At 37.8% G+C, this 22,893-nt stretch overlaps 1 protein-coding gene across 10 annotated transcripts in view; it reads right to left on the bottom strand.

Moving 5' to 3' along the window:
* The window catches only part of APC (APC regulator of WNT signaling pathway), a 150,173-nt gene that overhangs the window by 95,487 nt on the left and 31,793 nt on the right, over positions 1–22,893 (bottom strand). For 6 of the 10 annotated variants that reach the window (XM_033178920.1, XM_033178924.1, XM_033178917.1 and 3 more), the window contains exon 2: positions 1,427–1,579. The exons of the other annotated variants lie outside the window; for them this stretch is intronic. In XM_033178920.1, coding sequence (XP_033034811.1) covers positions 1,427–1,561 — 135 coding nt within the window. In that variant the 5' untranslated portion in view covers positions 1,562–1,579. The remainder of the gene's footprint in view (positions 1–1,426; positions 1,580–22,893) is intronic. 10 annotated transcript variants of the gene reach the window in all.

Here is a 22,893-nt window from a genome sequence, read left to right on the forward strand (position 1 = left end):
AACTACTCTTTTTTAACCTGTTAGGCAACTAATGCAAGTCTTTTTAGGTCACCCATAGTTTGTGGAAAGAACAAAATGTTTGTTTATAGTCTACCTTATTTCCCAAGGGATTTGAAGTAGGTATCTTGGATGTCTGTCATTGCTGGGGACAGTTTTTATCACTCAAGAGGGTAATTAGAGTAGAAAAGATTGATAGAGGGATGGAGAAACAGAATAGGACACATGAGCGAAGGTTGAGCTGTGATGATACTGAATATAAAGGGTAAAAGAGAATCAGAAACAGTTACCTCAGTGACACACACAAGTCTGGAGATTAAGACAAACCTTGAAATGCACAGGAAAAAAACTAGGATAGAATAGGAAATTAGTAAGGAATAAGAGTAGTGAGCAGACAGGAAGAACTGGGCAAGGAACTCAAATGTTAAAATAGCCAAGAGGCAGAAACAACAAAAAGCAGGAAGATTTTTTTTTATTTTATTTTTTAAATAAAGGAAGTAACTTTTTTTTTTTTTTTTTTTTGAGAACGAGGTCTTGTTATATCGCCCAGGCAGGTCTCGAGCTCCTCAGCTCAAGCTATCCTCCTGCCTCTGCCTCACTAAGAGCTGGGATTACAGGCCTGAGCCACCACACACGGTGGAAGTAACATTTTTGTTGATGATGTCCAATTCTATGAAGTTATTAAATTCAGTCAGAAGAGAATCTGCCTAAGCAACTGGGAATTAAAACAGCTAAAGTTTAACCTCAATTATTTTGAAACTAGAACATTTTCCCCACTACACACTATTTTCTAACTTTTCTTGGAGGTTATCAGAACTTTTCAGTACTATTTGGCAAGCCAATTTTGGCTTGAAGATGCCATGGACATCATCTAGACTAGCGTGACGCCTGTACTTGCCAAATAAGACAACTTAAGTCCTGAAGAATATACAGAGGTCATATATACCTCAGTTTGTGGCAAAGCCAGGTACAGAACCAGGTACTGACTTTCAGTTCATGGCTCTTCCCAGTAGGGCATCCTGATTTTCTTGATCACCTATCACTGCAGCACTTAAGGTGTGACAAGATCTGAGGGAGTTGGGGAGGAAGACTATACTTAATATTCACGATATATTCTAAAATCATGAGGCTAGTTTCTATGAACTATGCAGAAAACCTTGCCTCAATATAGTGATGCTATATTTGGTCTCTTTAATCTTAAAAAGAGCTAAGAACTAACTAGCCATTGGAGTTATACACTTATTTTCTTTATATGATTCACTGAATGAATTCAATGTATCTTATTTAAAAATACAAATGCTAACTTTTGCAAGAAAGAGTTTACATATTATTGCTTAAAATACACTTTTAAGTGTCTTACCCCAAGTTTACAAGAGGGAATACTGAATAAAAATGGATAAACTACAATTAAAAGTCACAGTCTTGATACCTTCATATTAGATGCCTCAGTTTCCAGTTTTGTAAGATGATTGGAATTATCTTCTAGCTCTTGTCGAAGATTTGAGTTCTCCATCTTCAGTGCCTCAACTTGCTTTAACAACTGATCATATGAAGCTGCAGCCATCCTTGGCTACCCTTGGACCTATAAGGTTAAAAAGGATTTTGAAATTCACTACTAAAAAATTTAGTGGCTGCTTGTTTTTAAGAAAGGGGTAAAGGAAACAAAACTCTTAAGATGTTTAAGAAGAATTGTGTTAGTATGCTAGTTTTTGGTCTCCAAACAATATTGTTCAAGTAGCAGCATCTTTCTATGAGGATGAAACAGTGGAGTCTCAGTTTAAGACAAATGAAACTAAAATAGAAGAACTTTAGTTGTGCCTGAATACATGTGCCTTCTCACAGATGGATTAAACTTTCTATCAAGTAATAATTTCTTCAAGGTTTTAAAGATATTTTACCCATTCTTACAGGCAAAACTTAGGAAATATAATTATGATAAAAATTTATGTATATTAGTAATACTATTTTATTTCTGAATTTTATCTGATAGTCACAGAATTTTAGAGCCAGAATGGACTGAGATTACATATTCCATTTCACACTTTTCATTTGATAAAAGGCTAATCTTACACATCCTCCATGGCGAAACAGTTCTGAAGTTCTAAGATCTCATTAAAAGGCAATCATTTAATAAAATGGACATGAAAGAGAGCATTAAATGAAGACTTTAAGCCTTTTTGATAGGAAGATGGTAAATAAGAATTACTAACATGAAGTTCAATCACATTTATTCAAAAGGTTGACTATAACAGCCCATGCTATGGCATATGTGGTCTTGGGATCTGCTGTGCTCAAACTGACACCAAAAGACAACTAAAGAGAATGCATGACCTGAAGACTACAGACTGTCAAAGAGAAATGAAGCAGAGTCTGGCAGTCATTATGACTGGGAAAGAAGAGGGGAGACAAAGAAGATACAAAAGGTAGCCAGGTAATAAGAGGACCTTAGGAAGAATTACAGAATGCTAGGAGTTATATTAAGATTAGCCAAGTAAGATTCAGGAGATCCACATTCTCTTTTTAGTTTAGGTCAAATCATTTTGGAATAAATAAAATCCTGCCTATCTTAATTATTTAATAGCTAAAAAGTATTAAGTAGTTTGCACTTAAGCAATAAAGATCTTGACATTAAAAACATGCCTCTGTAATATGAAATCTACTACATAGAATAAGGCAGACAGGCTGTGACACTGGCTAGTCATGACAGTATTGGAGTTCAGCAACTGGAAGACTCTACCAAAGGAAATCAAGGGACTTATCTTAGATCTATCTAGTTGGTTCTACAATGGCTAGAATCAACAGTAAACCTGGTACAATCCAATGACATCTGAGGAGGAAGGGGAGTCCTGCGGGCGGGGATCACCTACAAAAGTCTTTATGGTTGAAAAAAATTGAGTCTTATGTGTTAATTTCAGGCCTGGTCATGATTTAATCTTTGCCCCTTCATTTTAATTCATTTCACAATTTGTAAATGAACATTCACAATCTGCTTTAACATAACTTACAGCGATATTATTAGGATTAATAACAAAAGGTAGGCTAAAAAATAAAAGTACTATGTAAATGTAAGTTATATTATGAAAATATACATGTAACATAACCTCTTCAGTAAGATATAGTGTTCACCTATAGTTAAGACACCTCCTCTGACCAATGGACAAGGGGTAAAGAAGTAATGCAGCCATAGGAGACATCTCAAAAATAAAGGAAAAATCCACAGGAGTGATCATTATTTTGTTTTACATCTTATTAATAAGCAGGTCTGAAAATACCCAGCACATTATAAACCATATGACAGAGGTAGGGATCTGACAGAATTTGAATAATGTGAGCCTTAAAATTTCTCATTTCAAACAAAATTAACAGGTAATTTTACATCAAAATAATAAAACAAAATAAGAGAAAAGGTAGTAACAGAGAAAAAAATGGACACACACAAGTTTATTGAGACACAGAAATTATAACCTTACACAATCATGAAAAGAGCCAGATGCGCAAGATGAGCAGAGACTGCTAAAAGTACGCTTTATTACAGGAATAAAAAAATCGACTCTTCAGATGAAGAATTAAACCTTTAATCATCTTTTTCTCCCCCTAACTCCAGAATCCCAATCATTAAAGTTTTTTCTGCTCTAGAAATAATCTAATTTTATGGAAAAAATCAGATGTTTCATGAAAGAATACCCAAACTTATATTGATTTAGGATGCTGCAGCCATCCCTCCCTAATCCAAAACTTGTGAAGTCATATAAAATTTGTGAAGTCATAAATTTACTCTGGAATGTCTTTTTTTTCAATTACAAGAATTGCATACCAAATACATCTTTAAAACTTTTTTTTTTAAATTTGAAACTTGTGTGATCACATTACAGCTGCCACACACCAAGAAATGGGGAAAACCTCCCAATCTTTCACTTTACTGAGAGCATGCAAACCTCTCAATTTGTTTTTCTGCAGTTAAGATGACCACTAAAGACACTGCTCCACCTTGTAAGTGTCAGGTAGGGGAGAATAAAGCACAAGGACTATTTTCTAGACTTTTATTCAAATGTTCATTAGAAAACAAATTTACAAGTATTGTAAAAAATTAAAGCAAAGAAAAAATTTCGGGCTGGCAAAAGATAATCAGAATTAAATGTGGAGGATTATTATTTTCAGAAGTTTGAGATCACGTCTTTTTTACATCAGTGGAGCTGCTTTTATTATTTTGTTTTCATGGAAAAACAAAGATATATTTTCCAGCATTTTAGATGAAATGAAATAAGAGGAAAATATGAATAAGAAGGCAGGAAAGCAAAAGAATCATAAAAGACGACTCTGCTCAACCCTACGCAAACAAATTTGAACACCCGAAATAGATAATTTACTAGAAGATATAATCTATCAAAACTGATCCCAAAAGAGATGAAAAATCTATTATAATTTACCATGAAAAAGTCACTATTAGAAAATCAATTATATCATTTAACATAATAGATCTACATGGGAAAAAATCATATGTTCATGCCAAAGATGATGAAAAGACATTTTACAAATTCCATACCCATTCTTGTTGAAAATACTGAATAAAAAAGAACATTTCTTTAACATGATCTATCAGCCCCAAGGCTAACGGTATACTTAATGTGGAAACACTGGATATACTCTTACAGTCAGGGCACCATTCTATTAGTTATCAACACAAATTAATGAATAAAATTAGAAAAAAATTAGAAAGGGAACATTATTCACAGACCACATAATTATATACCTGGAATATACAAAAGCATCAATGAAATATTATAATAATAATGTAATTTGGTAATATAGTATAGTACCAAATATACAGAAACCATTCCTTTATAGGGGAGAGAAACCATACAGAAGATAAATGAAAGAAAAGATCCCATTTACAATAAAAAATGAAAATATCTGGGCATATACTGCACAAAAAGAGTCCAAACATATATGAGAAAGATAGAAAAGTAGATTTCAACAAATGGAAAGGCATATCTTATTCTGGTATACCAAGATTCAGCAACATAAAGATGCCATTTCTCCCTAAGCTAACTTATAAATTTTACAGTCCCAATAAAAACACTATACAAAGTTTTTATTTCCTACAGCTAGATATTAAAAAAATAGAAAATATGAAAGAAGAGCAGGCAGTAAACTACATATTAAAATATTGTACAAAGCCTTTATAATTATATATGTGTAGTTATATGTATGTAGTTAACTATATTGTACCAATAGATCAGTTTTTTTGTTTTGATAATTGTATTAGGGATATATAAGATGTTAATCATCTGGGGAATCTGTAAAAGGTATATAGAAACACTCTGTACTATTTTTACAACTTTTCTGTAAGTCCAAAGTCATTTAAAATTAAAAGTTTTTTAAAAAGCTACAATACCGGTATATGAATAGACCAACTATGAGAACACAATGTTTAAAATCCAGAAGTAAATATATATAAATTCAGTACATAAAAGCAGCATCTCAATATTTGTAAAAAGATGGAATTTAAAGTGGTGCTGGGAAATGGGACAGCCATGAAGAAAAAGTAAAAACTGCATATATTTCTCATAAAACACACTAGGATAACCTGCAAAAAGGAACAGAGATTTAAATGTTTGAAAAACATTTCATTGCAGACTTTTACTTTTTTAAGTAAAGATATTTAAATGGCATATACCCTCTTCAAAGGATGGTATGGAACATTTTAATTTTAATTTGTTTAATGGGTGTAAGAAACACAGAGGGCCAAGTAGAGTTCTCTAAAGTAATGATGTCCGTTACTAGAATAGAAGTAATAAAGGAGATTCTTAGGGTACTTCAAACAAATGGGAAAGTTTCTATTTGCTATAAAAGCACAACTGCGTTAAAATAAATAGTGCACATCTCTACAGTGAAATACTACACCGGTATTAAGAAGAATGAGGCTGACGTAAAAATGAAGTTGATGAAAAACAAAACAAAACAAACATAAAAAACAAGCAAAAGCCCATCTCCCCCCCAACCCAAAAAAAAAAAAAAAAAAAAAAAAAAAGAATGCTGATCACTAATGTCTCATGTGGTCCCTCCTGCTCCGGTAAAAATAAAGGAGTGCAAAATGATAAAAAAAATACCACTCAAAGAACACACAAAAATACAGTCACTGCTTATAGAATCAAGGTATAGTGTCTGGTGGTAAGTCTTCCTTTTTATTACATACTCTTTGAGAAGTTTGAAAAGCAAAGCATTGGCCAGGTGGTGGTGGCTCACGCTTGTAATCCCAGCACTTTGGAGGGCTGAGGTGGGTGGATCACTTGAGGTCAGGAGTTCAAGACCAGTCTGTCCAACATGGTGAAAACCCATGTTGGTTTCACCCCATTTTGTCTCTACTAAAAATACAAAAAATTAGCCAGGTGCGGTGGCATATGCCTGTAATCCCAGCTACCTGGGAGGCTGAGGTGGGAGACTAGCTTGAACCCAGGAGGTGGAGGATGCAGAGAGCCGAGGATGTGCCACTGCACTCCAGTCAGGGAGACAGAGCAAGACTCCATCTCAAAAAAAAAAAAAAAAAAAACCAAGAAAACTATCCAAAATGAACCGAAATAAAAAAGAAAAGAAAAAGTTGGATTAAAAAACAAAAAACAACTAAATATGATTAGAGAGAGAAAAAAGAAAACAACCTCCAAACATACTAAAACAAAGATTCTAGGGAGGGGGAATTGATTCAAGAAGCAACAGAAAAACCTTAATAGTTCTACAACTATTAAAAAATTGGACGAGGCCCGGGGGCTCACGCCTGTAATCCCAGCACTTTAGGAGGCCAAGGAGGGTGGATCACAAGGTCAGGAGATAAGAGACTATCCTGGCCAACATGGAGAAACCCTGTCTCTACTAAAAATACAAAAATTAGCCGGGAGTGGTTGTGTGAGCCTGTAGTCCCAGCTACTCAGGAGGCTGAGGCAGGAGAATGGCGTGAACCCAGGAGGTGGAGGTTGTTGCAGTGAGCCAAGATCGTGCCACTGCACTCCAGCCTGGGTGACAGAGCAAGACTCCATCTCAAAAAAAAAAAAAAAAAAAAAAATTGGAGCAGTAAGTATTAATATCTTTCCCATCCTCCTCCAAATCCTTCAAAACACCATATCTGAATGGTTTTGCAAACACCTTCTACCAAACTTTTAAGGAACAAATTATTCCGATCTTATACAAATGCTTCCAAGGATGGAAGAATAGGAAATATTTTCCAAGGCCATTTCATGAAGCCAATCTAACCATGACATAAAAGTCAAAGATTGTGTGAAAAAGAATAATTATAGGCTAATATTTACAAATATTGATTCGAAAAATCTAAATGAAATTATCAGGAAGCAGAATACAATAGCACACAGTAAAGAAACTATAGCAGAATGAAGCTGAGTTTATTCCAGGAATGCGAGTAGAGTGCAATATAAGATCATTTATATGTGTCACTCGCTACATGAAAATACTAAAGAAAAACCATCTCAGACAAAGAAAACACTTTCCATAAAAACCTGGAAATGGGAGGGAAACTGTCAAAGCTAAAGTAAACTTCATTCTTTTTTTCTGAGACAGGGTTTTGCTCTGTCACCTAGGCTTACTGCAGCCTTGACCTCCCTACCTCAAGTAACCCTCCTGCTTCAGCCTCTAGAGTAACTGGGACTATGGACACAAGCCAACATGCTCAGCTAATTTTGTAAACGTCATTCTTTTTTAGTATGTTTGTTTTAGTAGATGGAGTCTTGCTCTGTTGCCCAGGCTGGAGTGCAGTGGCATGATCTGGGCTCACTGCAACCTCCCAGGTTCAAGCAAGTCTCATGCCTCAGCCTCTCGAGTAGCTGGGATTACAGAGATGGGGTTTTACCTTGTTGGCCAGGCTGGTCTCAAACTCCTGACCTCAAGTGATCCGCCTGCCTCCACCTCCCAAACTGCTGGGATTACAGGCACTCCACACCCAGCCGTAAACTTCATTCTTAATAGTGAAATGTTACAGACATTCTCTTTAAAATCAGGAATAAGATGTCTACTATCCACACTTTCAGTCAATGTAATCCTGGAAGTCCTAATTCACACAGTAAAATTTAAAAAAGAGACCATGTAATGATTGGAAAGAAACAAAATAGAAAAATCTTAGAAATATAAAAATTTTACGCTTGCCAGATACAAAATCAATAATACACAAAAAAGTTTTAAATTCCAAGCAGAATTCACCTCATCCATTTTAATTCTTTTCTCTTTAACAACCATTTTCTATTTCTCTTTCTCTTCCCTACAAATGCCCCATTAGGTGGTGATATTCAGTCTTCTGTCTGTTGTATTCTTTCCCCACTCTTTCCTTTGCTTACATGCTGTAAATAGCTACATAACACTGGCTAGACCTATCGAAGCCCATACCAAGTGTGGGCAGGTCTCAAGACGCCCATCCCAATTACGAGGAGCAGGGGTTGGCAAGCATTTTCTGTAAGGGCCAGATAATAAATACTATAAGGCTTTGTGGGTCATATGATTTCTGTTGCAACTACTTGACTTTGTAGCTGTAGCACAAAAATAGCCCCAAACACATCATCAGATGGACATGCCTGTGCTCTAATAAAACTTAATTTACAAAAACTGGTGGTTAAAGCATAATTTCCCAATTTGGGTTTTCAAACACCCCAAGGTAACCCAAATAATTTCAAAGGCTATTAGGAAATTTCTAATACTAAAATAAGTATTTTACTTTTTTTTTTTATTATACTTTAAGTTCTAGGGTACATGTGCATAACATGCAGGTTTGTTACATATGTATACTTGTGCCATGTTGGTGTGCCGCACCCATCAACTCGTCAGCACCCATCAATTTGTCATTTATATCAGGTATAACTCCCAATGCAATCCCTCCCCCCTCCCCCCTCTCCATGATAGGCCCCAGGTGTGTGATGTTCCCTTCCCGAGTCCAAGTGATCTCATGTTCAGTTCCCCCTATGAGTGAGAACATGCGGTGTTTGGTTTTCTGTTCTTGTGATAGTTTGCTAAGAATGATGGTTTCCAGCTGCATCCATGTCCCTACAAAGGACGCAAACTCATCCTTTTTTATGGCTGCATAATATTCCATGGTGTATATGTGCCACATTTTCTTAATCCAGTCTGTCACAGATGGACATTTGGGTTGATTCCAAGTCTTTGCTATTGTGAATAGTGCTGCAATAAACATACGTGTGCACGTGTCTTTATAGCAGCATGATTTATAATCCTTTGGGTATATACCCAGTAGTAGGATGGCTGGGTCATATGGTACATCTAGTTCTAGATCCTTGAGGAATCGCCATACTGTTTTCCATAATGGTTGAACTAGTTTACAATCCCACCAACAGTGTAAAAGTGTTCCCATTTCTCCACATCCTCTCCAGCACCTGTTGTTTCCTGACTTTTGAATGATTGCCATTCTAACTGGTGTGAGATGGTATCTCATTGTGGTTTTGATTTGCATCTCTCTGATGGCCAGTGATGATGAGCATTTTTTCATGTGTCTGTTGGCTGTATGAATGTCTTCTTTTGAGAAATGTCTGTTCATATCCTTTGCCCACTTTTTGATGGGGTTGTTTGTTTTTTTCTTGTAAATTTGTTGAGTTCTTTGTAGATTCTGGATATTAGCCCTTTGTCAGATGAGTAGATTGCAAAAATTTTCTCCCATTCTGTAGGTTGCCTGTTCACTCTGATGGTAGTTTCTTTTGCTGTGCAGAAGCTCTTTAGTTTAATTAGATCCCATTTGTCAATTTTGCTTTTGCTGCCGTTGCTTTTGGTGTTTTAGACATGAGTCCTTGCCCATGCCTATGTCCTGAATGGTACTACCTAGGTTTTCTTCTAGGGTTTTTATGGTATTAGGTCTAACATTTAAGTCTCTAATCCATCTTGAGTTAATTTTCGTATAAGGAGTAAGGAAAGGATCCAGTTTCAGCTTTCCACTTATGGCTAGCCAATTGTCCCAGCACCATTTATTAAATAGGGAATCCTTTCCCCATTTCTTGTTTCTCTCAGGGTTATCAAAGATCAGATGGCTGTAGATGTGTGGTATTATTTCTGAGGACTCTGTTCTGTTCCATTGGTCTATATCTCTGTTTTGGTACCAGTACCATGTTGTTTTGGTTACTGTAGCCTTGTAGCATAGTTTGAAGTCAGGTAGTGTGATGCCTCCAGCTTTGTTCTTATGACTTAGGATTGTCTTGGCAATGCGGGCTCTTTTTTGGTTCCATATGAACTTTAAAGCCGTTTTTTCCACTTCTGTGAAGAAACTCATTGGTAGCTTGATGGGGATGGCATTGAATCTATAAATAACCTTGGGCAGTATGGCCATTTTCACGATATTGATTCTTCCTATCCATGAGCATGGTATGTTCTTCCATTTGTTAGTGTCCTCTTTGATTTCACTGAGCAGTGGTTTGTAGTTCTCCTTGAAGAGGTCCTTTACATCCCTTGTAAGTTGGATTCCTAGGTATTTTATTCTCTTTGGAGCAATTGTGAATGGAAGTTCATTCGTGATTTGGCTCTCTGTTTGTCTGTTACTGGTGTTAAGAATGCTTGTGATTTTTGCACATTAATTTTGTATCCTGAGACTTTGGTGAAGTTGCTTATCAGCTTAAGGAGATTTTGGGCTGAGACAATGGGGTTTTCTAAATATATAATCATGTCATCTGCAAACAGGGACAATTTGACTTCTTCTTTTCCTAACTGGATACCCTTGATTTCTTTCTCTTGCCTGATTGCCCTAGCCAGAACTTCCAACACTATGTTGAATAGGAGTGGTGAGAGAGGGCATCCCTGTCTTGTGCCAGTTTTCAAAGGGAATTTTTCCAGTTTTTGCCCATTCAGTATGATATTGGCTGTGGGTTTGTCATCAGTAGCTCTTATTATTTTGAGGTACGTTCCATCAATACCAAATTTATTGAGCGTTTTTAGCGTGAAGGGCTGTTGAATTTTGTCAAAAGCCTTTTCTGCATCTATTGAGATAATCATGTGGTTCTTGTCTTTGGTTCTGTTTATATGCTGGATTACGTTTATTGATTTGCGAATGTTGAACCAGCCTTGCATCCCAGGGATGAAGCCCATTTGATCATGGTGGATAAGCTTTTTGATGTGCTGCTGAATCCGGTTTGCCAGTATTTTATTGAGGATTTTGCATCGATGTTCATCAGGGATATGGTCTAAAATTTTCTTTTTTTGTTGTGTCTCTGCCAGGCTTGGTATCAGGATGATGTTGGCCTCATAAAATGAGTTGGGAGGATTCCCTCTTTTTCTATTGATTGGAATAGTTTCAGAGAATGGTACCAGCTCCTCCTTGTACCTCTGGTAGAATTCAGCTGTGAATCCATCTGGTCCTGGACTTTTTTTGGTGGGTAGGCTATTAATTATTGCCCAATTTCAGAGCCTGCTATGGTCTATTCAGGATTCAACTTCTTCCTGGTTAGTCTTGGAAGAGTGTAAGTGTCCAGGAAATTATCCATTTCTTGAGAATTTTCTAGTTGATTTGCGTAGAGGTGTTATAGTATTTTGATGGTAGTTTGTATTTCTGTGGGGTCCGTGGTGATATCCCCTTTAAATTTTTATGGTCTATTTGATTCTTTCTCTTTTCTTCTATTAGTCTTGCTAGCGGCTGTCATTTGGTGATCTTTTCAAAAAACCAACTCCTGGATTCATTGATTTTTTGGAGGGTTTTTTGTGTCTCTACTCCTTCAGTTCTGTTCTGATCTTATTTATTCTGCCTTCGCTAGCCTTTTGATGTGTTTGCTCTTGCTTCTCCAGTTCTTTTATGGTTGATGTTAAGAGTGTCAATTTTAGAGATTTCCAGCTTTCTCTTGTGGGCATTTAGTGCATTTAGGAATGACAAGGATTTCAGGCAACCATTAAAAGTTAGGAAAGAGAGTCTAACTAAGGGCGGAGCAAGATGGCCGAATAGGAACAGCTCCAGTCTCCAACTCCCGGCGCGAGCAACACAGAAGACCGGTGATTTCTGCATTTTCAACTGAGGTACTGGGGTCATCTCACTGGGGAGTGCTGGACAATTGGTGCTGGTCAGCTGCTGCAGCCCGACCAGCGAGAGCTGAAGCAGGGCGAGGCATCGCCTCACCTGGGAAGCGCAAGGGGGAAGGGAATCCCTTTTCCTAGCCAGGGGAACTGAGTCACACAACACCTGGAAAATCGGGTAATTCCCACCCCAGTACTGCGCTTTAAGCAAATGGGCACACCAGGAGAGTATAACCACACCTGGCCGGGAGGGTCCCACGGCCACGGAGCCTCCCTCATTGCTAGCACAGCAGTCTGCGATCTAACCGCAAGGCAGCAGCGAGGCTGGGGGAGGGGCGCCCACCATTGCTGAGGCTTAAGTAGGTAAACAAAGCCTCTGGGAAGCTCGAACTGGGTGGAGGTCACAGCAGCTCAAGGAAACCTGCCTGTCTCTGTAGACTCCACCTCTGGGGACAGGGCACAGCTAAACAACAACAGGGGAAGCAGCAGAGGCCTGTGCAGACGCGAACGACTCTGTCTGACAGCTTTGAAGAGAGCAGTGGATCTCCCAACACGGAGGTTGAGATCTGAGAACGGACAGACTGCCTGCTCAAGTGGGTCCCTGACCCCTGAGTAGGCTAACTGGGAGACATCCCCCACTAGGGGCAGTCTGACACCCTACACCTCACAGGGTGGAGTACACCCCTGAGAGGAAGCTTCCAAAGTAAGAATCAGACAGGTACACTCACTGTTCAGCAATATTCTATCTTCTGCAACCTCTGCTGCTGATACCCAGGCAAACAGGGTCTGGAGTGGACCTCAAGCAATCTCCAACAGACCTACAGCTGAGGGTCCTGACTATTAGAAGGAAAACTATCAAACAGGAAGAACACCTATACAAAACCCCATCAGTACGTCACCATCATCAAAGACCAGAGGCAGATAAAACCACAAAGATGGGGAAGAAGCAGGGCAGAAAAGCTGGAAATTCAAAAATAAGAGCGCATCTCCCCCTGCAAAGGAGCGCAGCCCATCGCCAGCAACGGATCAAAGCTGGTCAGAGAATGACTTTGACGAGATGAGAGAAGAAGGCTTCAGTCCATCAAACTTCTCAGAGCTAAAGGAGGAATTACGTACCCAGCGCAAAGAAACTAAAAATCTTGAAAAAGAGTGGAAGAATTGACAGCTAGACTAATTAATGCAGAGAAGGTCATAAATGAAATGACAGAGATGAAAACCATGACACGAGAAATACGTGACAAATGCACAAGCTTCAGTAACCAACTCGATCAACTGGAAGAAAGAGTATCAGCGATTGAGGATCAAATGAATGAAATGAAGCGAGAAGAGAAACCAAAAGAAAAAGAAGAAAAAGAAATGAACAAAGCCTGCAAGAAGTATGGGATATGTAAAAAGACCAAATCTACGTCTGATTGGGGTGCCTGAAAGTGAGGGGGAAATGGAACCAAGTTGGAAAACACTCTTCAGGATATCATCCAGGAGAACTTCCCCAACCTAGTAGGGCAGGCCAACATTCAAATTCAGGAAATACAGAGAACGCCACAAAGATACTCCTCGAGAAGAGCAACTCCAAGACACATAATTGCCAGATTCACAAAGTTGAAATGAAGGAAAAAGTCTTAAGGCAGCCAGAGAGAAAGGTCGGTTACCCACAAAGGGAAGCCATCAGACTAACAGCAGACTCTCGGCAGAAACTCTACAAGCCAGAAGAGAGTGGGGGCCAATATTCAACATTCTTAAAGAAAAGAATTTTCAACCCAGAATTTCATATCCAGCCAAACTAAGTTTCATCAGTGAAGGAGAAATAAAATCCTTTACAGATAAGCAAATGCTTAGAGATTTTGTCACCACCAGGCCTGCCTTACAAGAGACCCTGAAGGAAGCCCTAAACATGGAAAGGAACAACCGGTACCAGCCATTGCAAAAACATGCCAAAATGTAAAGACCATCGAGGCTAGGAAGAAACTGCATCAACTAACGAGCAAAATAACCAGTTAATCATAATGGCAGGATCAAGTTCACACATAACCATATTAACCTTAAATGTAATGGACTAATGCTCCAATTAAAAGACACAGACTGGCAAACTGGATAAAGAGTCAAGACCCATCAGTCTGCTGTATTCAGGAGACCCATCTCACATGCAGAGACATACATAGGCTCAAAATAAAGGGATGGAGGAAGATCTACCAAGCAAATGGGAACAAAAAAAAAGCAGGGGTTGCAATCCTAGTCTCTGATAAAACAGACTTTAAACCATCAAAGATCAAAAGAGACAAAGAAGGCCATTACATAATGGTAAAGGGATCAATTCAACAGGAGAGCTAACTCTCCTAAAATATATGCACCCAATACAGGAGCACCAGATTCATAAAGCAAGTCCTTAGAGACTTACAAAGAGACTTAGACTCCCATACAATAATAATGGGAGACTTCAACACTCCACTGTCAACATTAGACAGATCAACGAGACAGAAAGTTAACAAGGATATCCAGGAATTGAACTCATCTCTGCACCAGCGGACCTAATAGACATCTACAGAACTCTCCACCCCAAATCAACAGAATATACATTCTTCTCAGCACCACATCGCACTTATTCCAAAATTGACCACATAATTGGAAGTAAAGCACTCCTAGCAAATGTAAAAGAACAGAAATTATAACAAACTGTCTCTCAGACCACAGTGCAATCAAACTAGAACTCAGGACTAAGAAACTCAATCAAAACCGCTCAACTACATGGAAACTGAACAACCTGCTCCTGAATGACTACTGGGTACATAACGAAATGAAGGCAGAAATAAAGATGTTCTTTGAAACCAATGAGAACAAGATACAACATACCAGAATCTCTGGGACACATTTAAAGCAGTGTGTAGAGGGAAATTTATAGCACTAAATGCCCACAAGAGAAAGCTGGAAAGATCTAAAATTGACACTCTAACATCACAATTAAAAGAACTGGAGAAGCAAGAGCAAACACATTCAAAAGCTAGCAGAAGGCAAGAAATAACTAAGATCAGAGCAGAACTGAAGGAGATAGAGACACAAAAAACCCTCCAAAAAATCAATGAATCCAGGAGTTGGTTTTTTGAAAAGATCAACAAAATTGACAGACCGCTAGCAAGACTAATAAAGAAGAAAAGAGAGAAGAATCAAATAGACGCAATAAAAAATGATAAAGGGGATATCACCACGGACCCCACAGAAATACAAACTACCATCAGAGATACTATAAACACCTCTACGCAAATCAACTAGAAAATCTAGAAGAAATGGATAATTTCCTGGACACTTACACTCTTCCAAGACTAAACCAGGAAGAAGTTGAATCCTGAATAGACCAATAGCAGGCTCTGAAATTGAGGCAATAATTAATAGCCTACCCACCAAAAAAGTCCAGACCAGATGGATTCACAGCTGAATTCTACCAGAGGTACAAGGAGGAGCTGGTACCATTCCTTCTGAAACTATTCCATCAAAGAAAAAGAGGGAATCCTCCCCAACTCATTTTATGAGGCAACATCATCCTGATACCAAAGCCTGGCAGAGACACAACAAAAAAAGAAAATTTTAGACCAATATCCCTGATGAACATCGATGCAAAAATCCTCAATAAAATACTGGCAAACCGGATCAGCAGCACATCAAAAAGCTTATCCACCATGATCAAGTGGGCTTCATCCCTGGATGCAAGGCTGGTTCAACATTCGCAAATCAATAAACGTAATCCAGCATATAAACAGAACCAAAGACAAGAACCACATGATTATCTCAATAGATGCAGAAAGGCTTTTGACAAAATTCAACAGCCCTTCATGCTAAAACGCTCAATAAATTGGTATTGATGGAACGTACCTCAAAATAATAAGAGCTATTTATGACAAACCCACAGCCAATATCATACTGAATGGGCAAAAACTGGAAAATTCCCTTTGAAAACTGGCACAAGACAGGGATGCCCTCTCTCACCACTCCTATTCAACATAGTGTTGGAAGTTCTGGCTAGGGCAATCAGGCAAGAGAAAGAAATCAAGGGTATCCAGTTAGGAAAAGAAGAAGTCAAATTGTCCCTGTTTGCAGATGACATGATTGTATATTTAGAAAACCCCATTGTCTCAGCCCAAAATCTCCTTAAGCTGATAAGCAACTTCAGCAAAGTCTCAGGATACAAAATTAATGTGCAAAAATCACAAGCATTCTTATACACCAGTAACAGACAAACAGAGAGCCAAATCATGAATGAACTTCCATTCACAATTGCTTCAAAGAGAATAAAATACCTAGGAATCCAACTTACAAGGATGTAAAGGACCTCTTCAAGGAGAACTACAAACCACTGCTCAGTGAAATCAAAGAGGACACTAACAAATGGAAGAACATACCATGCTCATGGATAGGAAGAATCAATATCGTGAAAATGGCCATACTGCCCAAGGTTATTTATAGATTCAATGCCATCCCCATCAAGCTACCAATGAGTTCTTCACAGAAGGGAAAAAACTGCTTTAAAGTTCATATGGAACCAAAAAAGAGCCGCATTGCCAAGACAATCCTAAGTCAAAAGAACAAAGCTGGAGGCATCACGCTACCTGACTTCAAACTATACTACAAGGCTACAGTAACCAAAACAGCATGGTACTGGTACCAAAACAGAGATATAGACCAATGGAACAGAACAGAGTCCTCAGAAATAATACCACACATCTACAGCCATCTGATCTTTGACAAACCTGAGAGAAACAAGAAATGGGGAAAGGATTCCCTATTTAATAAATGGTGCTGGGAAAATTGGCTAGCCATAAGTAGAAAGCTGAAACTGGATCCTTTCCTTACTCCTTATACGAAAATAATTCAAGATGGATTAGAGACTTAAATGTTAGACCTAATACCATAAAAACCCTAGAAGAAAACCTAGGTAGTACCATTCAGGACATAGGCATGGGCAAGGACTTCATGTCTAAAACACCAAAAGCAACGGCAGCAAAAGCCAAAATTGACAAATGGGATCTAATAAACTAAAGAGCTTCTGCACAGCAAAAGAAACTACCATCAGAGTGAACAGGCAACCTACAGAATGGGAGAAAATTTTTGCAATCTACTCATCTGACAAAGGGCTAATATCCAGAATCTACAAAGAACTCAAACAAATTTACAAGAAAAAAAAACAACACCCATCAAAAAGTGGGCAAAGGATATGAACAGACATTTCTCAAAAGAAGACATTCATACAGCCAACAGACACATGAAAAAATGCTCATCATCACTGGCCATCAGAGAGATGCAAATCAAAACCACAATGAGATACCATCTCACACCAGTTAGAATGGCAATCATTCAAAAGTCAGGAAACAACAGGTGCTGGAGAGGATGTGGAGAAATGGAACACTTTTACACTGTTGGTGGGATTGTAAACTAGTTCAACCATTATGGAAAACAGTATGGCGATTCCTCAAGGATCTAGAACTAGATGTACCATATGACCCAGCCATCCCACTACTGGGTATATACCCAAAGGATTATAAATCATGCTGCTATAAAGACACATGCACACGTATGTTTATTGCGGCACTATTCACAATAGCAAAGACTTGGAATCAACCCAAATGTCCATCTGTGACAGACTGGATTAAGAAAATGTGGCACATATACACCATGGAATACTATGCAGCCATAAAAAAGGATGAGTTTGCGTCCTTTGTAGGGACATGGATGCAGCTGGAAACCATCATTCTTAGCAAACTATCACAAGAACAGAAAACCAAACACCGCATGTTCTCACTCATAGGTGGGAACTGAACAATGAGATCACTTGGACTCGGGAAGGGGAACATCACACACCTGGGGCCTATCATGGAGAGGGGGGGGGGAGGGATTGCATTGGGAGTTATACCTGATATAAATGACAAATGATGGGTGCTGACGAGTTGATGGGGCAGCACACCAACATGGCACAAGTATACATATGTAACAAACCTGCATGTTATGCACATGTACCCTAGAACTTAAAGTATAATAAAAATTAAAAAAAATAAAAAAAAAAGTTAGGAAAGAGACACAGAACTGATTTTCCCTTATCAGATGGAACCAACCTTGCCAACCCATTGATTTCAGAGTTCCAGCTTCCAGAAGTGTTAGAAAATACATTTCTATTCTTTTAAGTTATCAATCATCGGTACTTTGTTACAGTGGCTCTGGGAAAATAATATAAGGAGAAAAGATAAGTTGACAAGTTCCTTGTTCTCAGGTAGCTTATTATCTAGCAAAGGGGGGACTATTCAAGAGAATGGGTAAATAGGATCAGTATACAAATAGATTTTTGTGTTCCACTTCACATTGTCTTGGCTGCAGCAATCGGCTTACAGCAGATGGAAACTAATGGCACATGAGGGGCACGAGGTATCCTTTGTTTTCTGTCCTAGGGAATCTCTGACACCTCACTGTGTTCCCAACATTAATGCATGTACAACCAATAAAAGACTAAACACTTAATGGGGCAATTATTGACCAAAGGGGAACAGGAGCTAGTGTATAGATTTTTTCCTTGGGAGGACAATTCAGAGTTACATTCTATATGGTCCCTCAGAAAGTCCTGGCAGGTTAAACCACAACTGTCCAAAGTGATGACCAACTTGAGAACATGTTTCTACTAGCTGTCCTTCTTTCTCTGTCTCACTCTTTTCAGGTCTATACTTCTACATCCCCTAGATGACTTCCCAAAGTATTTCACAAAAGGCCTGACCTCAGGACTCTGAGAAGGGACCCAGGCTAAGATGAAATTACCTAGAATTCAAGGCCAAATTTGGGTTGAAAAGCACTGACCGAGAATGCTACAAAGTCATACCTTGCTGAGAAAACTGAGGAAAGGTTCAAAATATAAAAGCCATTTTAGAAGGGAACTTAAGAGATGGCATGATTATAACAAACATAAATATGAGGACAGTATTCCAGGAGAAGGAAAAGAATGATCAAAGGTCAGAGGTTGGAAAAATGATATATATATTTGGGGAAAGAGTCATCTAATTTAGCTGAAATACAGTGCAAAGGAATCAGGGAACAACAGAAGGAGGTACAATGTATAAATATGGAATGGAACAACATCAAGCTTTAGTGACTTCACAGTGTAAGGAAGCTGAAGTTTCAATAGAGTGCCCACAGAAATGGTGTTATAACAAGTCTACAAGGTACAAAGAGAAATTTAATAAGGCCGTGTTGCTTTAACGTTTCTGTTACAGACTATGTCAGAAGTAGCTGATACACTGATATACATTAAGTGATGATAAAATCAAGCATCTAATTGAACAATGAGTATCTGCTTACCATCTTGGTGATCATTATATATTACACTATACTTTAAACAAACTTGGTAAATGAAAATCTGAATTTACCAAAAGCAAGTAACACTCATTTGCAAAAGTAAAAACAACTTAAAAAATCCTTCAGCTTAAAAAAATGGAGAACAGATGAGTATGCCTGTGTATGGCCCCACAAAGATGGCCAAATCCTAGTCCCCAAAACTTATGAATGTGTTACCTTATGTGGCTAAAGGAACTTTGCAGATGTGACTAAGTTAAGGATCTTGAAGCAGGATTTCCTGGATTATCCGGGTGGACCCAATGTAATCACAAAGGTTCTTTTAAGAAGGAGGCAGAAGGGTCAGAGAAGAATATGTGACAAGAGCAGCAGAGGGTCAGATTCAGAGAGTGATTTAGAATGCTGCTGGCACTGAAGATGGAGAAACAGGCCATGAGACAAGGAATGCCAAGAACCTGAAGAAAAGCAAGAAAATTGATTCTTCCATAGAATCTCTGGAGGAAACGCAAAGCCACTGATATCTTGATTTCAGTCCAGTGAAAACCGTGTCTGATCTCCAGGACTGCAAGATAATCCATCTGTGTTGTCTTAAACCACTAAATTTGTGTTAATTTGTTACATCTGAAATAGGAAACAATGCCCTATAATTCAGTGATCCCTCTACCAGAGATAAATCCAATGAAACTGTTTCACTGGTTGATGTAATGATCTTAAAATACATCATAAATTCTTTCACCCTACTTCTTTAAGAGGTGGATCCTAATTCCTCCCTTGGGTGGGCTGGACTTAGTGACGCACTTCTAATAAAGAGAATACAGCAGAAGCGATGGTGTGTGGCTTCTGAGTCTAGGTCATAAATGGCCTTTCTGTTAGAATCATTGAGGGAAGTCAGCTGCTATGTTATAGACACTCAAGCAGCCCCATGGAGAGGCCCACATGACAAAGAATTGAGGTCTCTTGCCAATAGCCAATGAAAAACTGAAACTATGCGAGTTAGCCATCTTGGAAGAAGATCCGTCAGTCTAGTCAAGCCCTTCAGATGACTTTATCTGTGACTGACATCATGACTGCAACTTTATAAGAGATCCTGCCTGAGTCAGACCATCCAACTAAGACATTCCTGAATTCCTGCCCCACAGAAACTGTTTAAACCACTAAGTTTTAGTACAATTTGTTATACAGAAATACGTAAATAACATAGTCCCTACCATAAAGGTGTTTGTGGTTAATGGGATTTGGAGAAAACTTATGGCCTTCACTGGAGGAACAGTGATAGGTACTATAGAATACTATACAGCAGAGTTAGCATCACAAACTAGATAGACATAAAGTAAAATGGATAGATGGCAAAAACAGTATTGAGTTAATAATATTCAAAAATTATGTAAATTAAAAACACAGGTTTAAGTACACACAAAAAAGTAAAACCCAAGCAGACACTTGCACACCCACGTTTGTAGCAGCATTATTCACAATAGACAAAAGGTGGAAACAACCTGAAGTGTCCACTGACAGAAGAATGAACAAAATGTGGCATATACATGCAATGGAACATCATTTAGACTTAAAAAGGAAGGAAATTCTGACACATGCTACAGTATGGATGAATCTTCGAGACATTATGCTAAGTGAAATAAGCCAGTTGCAAAAGAATGAATATTAAATGGTTTTTCTTATTTGAGGTTCCTAGAATAGTCAAATTCATTGAGACAAAAAGTGGAGTGGTGGTTACCAAGGGTTGGGGGAGGGGAAAATGGCGTGTTAGTGTTTAATGTGCATAGAGTTTTAATTAGCGAAGATTAAAAATTTCTAGAGATGGGTGTGGTGATGGTTGCACAACAATGTGAATGTACTTAATACCACAGAACTGTACACGTAAAAGTGCTTAAGGTAAATTTTATGTATATTTATCGCAATAAAGTTTTTAAAAAAATCTCATTAACTGTAAAAAAATAGATTGACAAAATGATGCTAACCACTTCTCAAGAATTTATGCATATTTAAAAACACGAGGAATGGGAGCAGGGTGTGAGAATAAAGTGGAGAAGGCTTACCTTGTATCAACTGATGTATGATTTGATTTACAAAATCAACTTTTGAGAACATTATCTATTCACTTAACAGAAGTTTTCATTGTACATTCAAGACACTTAGTACTTCAAAAGTAATTTAGTTTTCAGAAAATGTCTGTGACTCTAAGCAGATTTTATGAAAAAGCGGTGTTTCAAAGAGCAATCCACCATATTCTTCTAAATTAGAGGATATCTTAGATTATATAAATCTTTAAATATCCTAGGAGTAGCCAAAGCAGTGTTTAACTTGCAATGAAATTTCACATAATTCTACCATGAGTTTCTTAGAGATTAGTTTACATGTCTTATTTGACTCCAGCATCTTTAATAGATGATATTTAGAAGGTATCCTAATAAATATGTAGTGAATGTATTTCCTAAACTATTACCCATCTTTTCTGAACCATAATACTCTATCCCATTTTATGTGCCACATAAGTAGGTTTCAGATTCTAATACAAGAAAAGGGGAAGAAGGGAGATCAAAATTGAAGAGAACATTTAAACATATACAAGTATAAAAGATTGGTTAAATTTCATAAAATGAGTAATAGTTTATAAAACAGACAAAAATGGTAAAATCTACAGAGCAATTAATGCAAATGAGAAACTTCACAGTGGCTTACACCTATAATCCCAGCACTTTGGGAGGCTGAGGTGGGAGGATCATTTGAGCTCAGAAGTTCAAGACCAGCCTGGGCAACCTGGCGAAATCCCATCTCTACAAAAAATACAAAAATTAGCTATGCATGGTGGTGTGCACCTGTAGTCCCAGCTACCTGGGGGGCTGAAGCTGGAGCATCACTTGAGCCTGGGAGGTTGAAGCTACAGTGAGCCATGTTTGCGACTGCACACCAGCCTGGGTTGACAAAGTAAGACCCTTTTTTTTTGAGAAAAAAAAAAAGAAAGAAAAGAAAAGAAAAAACAAAAAACAAAAACTTCAATAGCTTAAATTCAGTTCATAAAACATTTATGAATATTTAATTTTAAATTCCTTAATAGCACAATCCACGCCATATCAGTGAATAATTTCAAAGACCACTAAAGCCAACAGCTCAGTCATAAATTAGATATACTACAAGAGGAATGAAATAAACTTTAGTTCTCTATTTCTTATTTAATTCAGAAAAACCTCTCAATCTAACACTGTTCTACTTAGATGTGTTCGTATGATTAATAACACGATCTTTAAAAAGTTGTTTATGAATGTCATTGTGAAAACTGCTGCTTTTCCATTTGCTTAGTCACCAGGTATTTTATAAAGGATTCTTATATTGTAGATAAAAATTCACAACCAAGTAGGATTGCCTTTTCATTTTTTGAATAATTTGTCAGTGACTTACATTGCTTTTCAAATTACCTCTGTTATATATTATTTTGTATGTATGTAATAAGAGGCATTATAGTTTTATAGAATTAGAATAAAATAGAAGACTTAGGTTCTTTACATTGTTACACAATATTTGACCTTGGATAAAGTCACAACATACTTGATTAGGAGTCTCTAACATTTAAAA

The sequence above is a fragment of the Trachypithecus francoisi genome, unplaced genomic scaffold, assembly GCF_009764315.1.
Source record: "Trachypithecus francoisi isolate TF-2019V2 unplaced genomic scaffold, Tfra_2.0 Lachesis_group2, whole genome shotgun sequence".
NCBI lineage: Eukaryota > Metazoa > Chordata > Mammalia > Primates > Cercopithecidae > Trachypithecus > Trachypithecus francoisi.